We start from the raw sequence: 4,999 nt of genomic DNA on the forward strand, positions 1-4,999 counted from the left end.
CTGCTGTCATCAGCGGGAAATCATCAGATCAGCCATTTACTTGAGAAAACATTATCACAATGTAGCTTGTCAAGTTGGACCTCTAACGAGGGCTAACCACCTCTCCTGTGAAAGCTACCAGAGCTAAACTGGTATTACAAATCCCAACTGCACTAAAGAGACAGATTTTGATTATTTTTTTATTTTTAATTCTTGTTTCTTTGCCATTATTTAACTAGTTGTTCTGTCAATATTCCTCAGTCCAGGCATGTATGTCCACAAGAAATATTTTGACGTTGCTAAGCCACTGTCTAAGAGACAACATGAAAACATGAAAGAGATACTCTAAACGTAAACTACTTGTTAATTACTTTCAAAACATATATTCTGTGCCACCAAGTGGCATAACGAGATACTACTATATCAAAATAGTGAACACTCCTAGAAATTGCTTTCCATGTGGAAATTAATTATTTGAGTCACTCCAGCACACCGTTTTTAAAGGCAACAATTGAAGGAGGGAGGTTAGGAAGTTCCTACACCTCCACAAAAAACAGTTTCATGCTTAAGAAAATAATAAAATATCAATGCTTCAAAGAAAGTTACAAATAAAGACAACCTTTTCCTGTTAGGCCTTTAATGTTCTGATTTTGTCATCAAGTAAAACATTATCCAAGGTTTCTGATGTACATTTTTCAATCCAAACTTAAAGCTCAACAAAGCTCCTATTAGCTACTTCCTTTTAAACTGTGTTGTTCTTTAGAAAAGTAAGGGGGGGAGGAAAAAGCAAAAGAAGTGGAGCAAGGAGACAAATGCTTTGAAACTTTTCAGCATCCACAGGAACAGTAATTCTGGGAGAACCTCATCTACTTACAGTAAACAAGGAAGATGAAATCACTTGAATGAGGGTAAAACTAACTTCAATTAAAAAAAAACCACTTCTCTAGATTCTTATGAGAATTATTTTCTCCCTGTAAATACCCTTTGAGAATTAAATCAAGGATTTTCCCTGATGTTATTTGCATCAAAGCTATTCTATAGCTACAGCCTACTGGTCACTAACAATATGTTTGATCAGGTAGAAAACACAACATAAACTAGTGCCTATCACTCCTACCAACCTATAAAGACACTCAGCAAACTACTGCTGATCATGGCATCATAAGAATGGTGTACACTGCTTGGCAGGCCTCCAGAGCTGCAGCAGGGAAATAATCAATAAAACAGTATTAAAAAAGATGAAGAAATATAGTCATCCAAAGTAGCATCAAAGAGTAACATGATTATAAAAGAAACTAATTAAAGATGGTTATCTACACAAGAGAAACACATGTACAAAGTAGCCAAGGGAGCTAAAAATGGTCCTAAGATTTGCATTTTTTTCCATATTTTTACACTTTTTGCTAGAAATGTCTTGAGACTTCTTTATATCCTGAATTTACATACAAAACCCTTCCGTGTTGGTGAAAGTTAAAAACCAAAAACCATAAACCAAAAAAAACACCTCAAAGCAACAGTCGACATGTCAGTCTTCATAAAAAGCCTAATAATTTGCCCTTTGATATATGAATGCTTTGTAATTAACAAATGTAGTGTTGCACTTCTTGCTTGGACTGTTACATTTATCACTGTCTGGGATGCAGTTCTTGAAAAAGAGCTAAATTATTAATTACTCCTACTTTCATTCTGGTTATTTCCTCTTGCTTTTCTTGCTTGCTAACAATAAGCACAGCAGGCTGTCAATGCTAACACAAAATTTCAGTACTACTCTATACTTAATAAACAAGAAGGATTATATTAGCAAACATTTTTTCCTGACATTTCCAATTTAAACTCACCTTTCTGATTTAAATACTTAAAACTTCCATGTCAAGATAATCTGCAGATTCTTAAAGGAAGGCATTATCCTAGAGTTATACTGCCCTGGCCCCAGAGCATTGAGAATCACAAGAAATAAAAGAAAGACCAAAACATACATTTCTTCCTAGAATTTGTTGCAAGTGGTTTCAAAAAAATAATTTGCTCATTCAGCTGAGCACACTTACCAAGTAATTACTTAATGCACAGAAGAGTGAGGTACTCTTACAGGTCAGGGATGACAAATAAAGAGCTTTACTCTTCCATAACTGATGGTATTTTTTCTGACTTGACAAATCAATCTGATTTACTTTACTAATTAATCATTTTTTAATACACAGTTCCCACTCTCACAGATTTTGTTAAAGTTATTTCATACTGCAAAATATTATTTTTTTTTTACACATTAACAAAATAAAGCTGTTTCATGACATATGTAAGAAAAATACTGAACTTGCAATACCTGTTTAGCAAAAAAGATTGTATCCAGTCTGGAATCCTGAACAACAGAACCTGCTGGTTCCTCTCCAGGCTGCCACTTGAAGAGGAAAATCAGCCCATGCACTGGCCTAAAAAATGAAATTGATAGGAAAAATAAATAAATCACCTGTATTCATGAAAAATATCTAAGCCAGAAATCTCTACCGTAATTTACAGGTATGCTGGTACAGTAATTCTGTTACTTATTTCTAACCATAGGGGACCTGCACTGACATTTTTAGATGTGGTCTTTTAATTAGGCAGCAGATACTTTAGACTTCTTTCTGTACATGCTACGCAATCCCAACATGAATTAGCCTTTAGTCAGTACTTTTCCTAAGCTAGGACCAATCTTCCTCATTACTGTAACTAGTAGTTGCACAATACTCATTTGAATTTGTAAGTGACACATAGCTATCAAAACATTTGTCAATCTTACACGAGCTGGAACAAAAGCTTTGGTAGTTCTTTTAGGCATACATGAAATATTCAAAGAGGCATTTGTATTAAACTTCATGCTTCAAGTTATCTCTCTGAGAACCAGAAAAATCCAGTTTTCTACTAAAACTGCCTTGCTTTTGAGACAACATGTCTTGCATAGTAAAAAACTTTTACTGAATGTGCTGTATTTAGTATTCCCATAGAACCAAAAAAATATTAGTAAAGGAGACAAAATCTACAGATATATTAAAGCAAAAACTTATTTAACATATCAACCTGAATTTAAGGTCACTGCCACAAAGATGCCCCAAGAAGTTTATCTATAAAGGTAAACATACATAAGAAATTTTTCCTAAGCTCCGAACAGAAGTACAAGATGTTTTAAACAGTAGGTCCACTCAGGCAATTTGAAAAATGCAACACTGTTACATTCTTTAACTCTCAAAGTTAAAATATTGTATGTGTGCATGAGAAGGAAGGCCATATTCACAACTAGAAAGAGAAACATTTGACAGTGCAAGAACTTTACCAATGAAACAAGTAATGTTCTGATGAATTGTCACATGAAGTACATAAAGGAGGCAGCAAAACTTCCCTAGTAACATTTCTGCTATTCAGGTGTCACTTGTCAAATGCTTTCAGTTAGACAAAAACAGCTAAAACTACATCTTCTGTACTAATTGCTACACCTTCTGAAAGGTAATTAGGCAAGCATAAGGTATCTGCACAGAATCAGTGTATAGTCTAGGTCAGATGACATTTCCTGCTTAAAATCTTGTATGTGAACACAAATAACCATGCACCATAGACAAAATTAAAACAATTAATTAATGAGGGCAGAGCTGCTCCAGATGATATCAGCCACTGTCAGCTGTAACAAGAATATTTTCCTTCACACACACGTGGAAGGAGTTCTGCAAGAAAAACGAGTTACAAAAACACGTTAAGTACTGCAAATTAATTTATTTAAATAAATGAACAGATACAATATGTTATGTGAAGGGAGATAAAAGCAAAGAACAGAAGCTTGTCAAAGAATTTGTAAAGGGATACAACACAAACCAATGGCAAAATAACTACAAAACTATTTTCACATTCTAGCTGCTACTAGCATCTCCTTCCAAACCCAGAAAAGCTAGATTAAGTACCAAAACCTTAATAAAAAGTAATTTAACTGCCAGGTATCCAATTAAATCAAAATCCTAACAAACTCCTGCAGAAGCTGAAGAAGCAAAAAATAAGCAAAAAAAGACTCCACAAGAAACTACTTGAGTTTAGCTCACATACTTTCAGTGACTTCAGACAAGTGTGAATACAAAACATGCAAATTAGAAAAGTGCCTTACTTTAATTTTTCAAAGTTCTCTGGTTCCAAACTCCATATTTCCTCAACCTGTGCTCCTCTACAACCTGAAACAAGGAAGGATACAGGTTTCTTCAATCACTCCACTTAAAAAAGACAAAGCCAGAAAAGACAGCCTCATGAAAGAGCTATGGTAACATCTACAACTTCATGTCCAGGTTATAAAAAGGTACATTTACAGTCTTTAACACTTCATAATTTAAAAAAACCCAAGCCAATCAAACAAGACAGGTTAAGAGAAATTATTTCAGCAATTTTTACTGTGTATGGTGATATTGTCTTTATAGCATCAATGCATTTAAAAATTAAACACAAGAAATTAACACTAATTAGTCACTTCATGTCCTCTGTCAACAGAAAATAAAACTGTTTTAAAACACATTGTCAGCTAGTCCAAAGCACAAGTTAAAATATTTATCTCCAGGGAAGGACTACAGGTAGTAGGCTGAAAATACCATAAACAATACATATAAGTAAAATACTTGTGTTAGACAGAGCCCCAAAAGTTCAAGTACTTAGTATGTAGAAGAAAAATCTATTGGCTAAATAGAAATACAAAAGGAGAAACATTCCTGGACTTCACTTGTGAGAAAAAGCCATGACAGAAACTATAAATCTATAAAACCGTTGTTTCTTTGACCAGATTCCTATGTAGACTTATCTGTTGCTATCACCATATAAGCTCTGTAAAGCCAGAGATATTAAATGCAATTCAACATAAAATTTAACGTTCCAAAAGGCAAAGCAGCCCCTGGCAGGACACCCAGCCCCTGGCCCAGCCCCGCAGCTCAGCCCGGCCACAACCCTCTCTCCTCCGCAGACAGGACCGAACACGCACCGGCCCCGCCGCACGGGCAGGGAACCTCCCGCCCGCAGCACG

At 35.2% G+C, this 4,999-nt stretch overlaps 1 protein-coding gene across 1 annotated transcript in view; it reads right to left on the minus strand.

The window, feature by feature from the left end:
* Positions 1 to 4,999, minus strand: part of UCHL5 (ubiquitin carboxyl-terminal hydrolase L5) — a 19,586-nt gene that overhangs the window by 11,991 nt on the left and 2,596 nt on the right. Inside the window, exons 2-3 of the mRNA XM_009999931.1 lie at positions 4,103 to 4,191; positions 2,300 to 2,405 (exon numbers count right to left, since the gene is read on the minus strand). Of these exons, the coding sequence (XP_009998233.1) occupies positions 2,300 to 2,405; positions 4,103 to 4,191 (195 nt within the window). The remainder of the gene's footprint in view (positions 1 to 2,299; positions 2,406 to 4,102; positions 4,192 to 4,999) is intronic.

The sequence above is a fragment of the Chaetura pelagica genome, unplaced genomic scaffold, assembly GCF_000747805.2.
Source record: "Chaetura pelagica isolate M959 unplaced genomic scaffold, ChaPel_1.0 scaffold246, whole genome shotgun sequence".
In the NCBI taxonomy this organism is placed as follows: Eukaryota; Metazoa; Chordata; class Aves; order Apodiformes; family Apodidae; genus Chaetura; species Chaetura pelagica.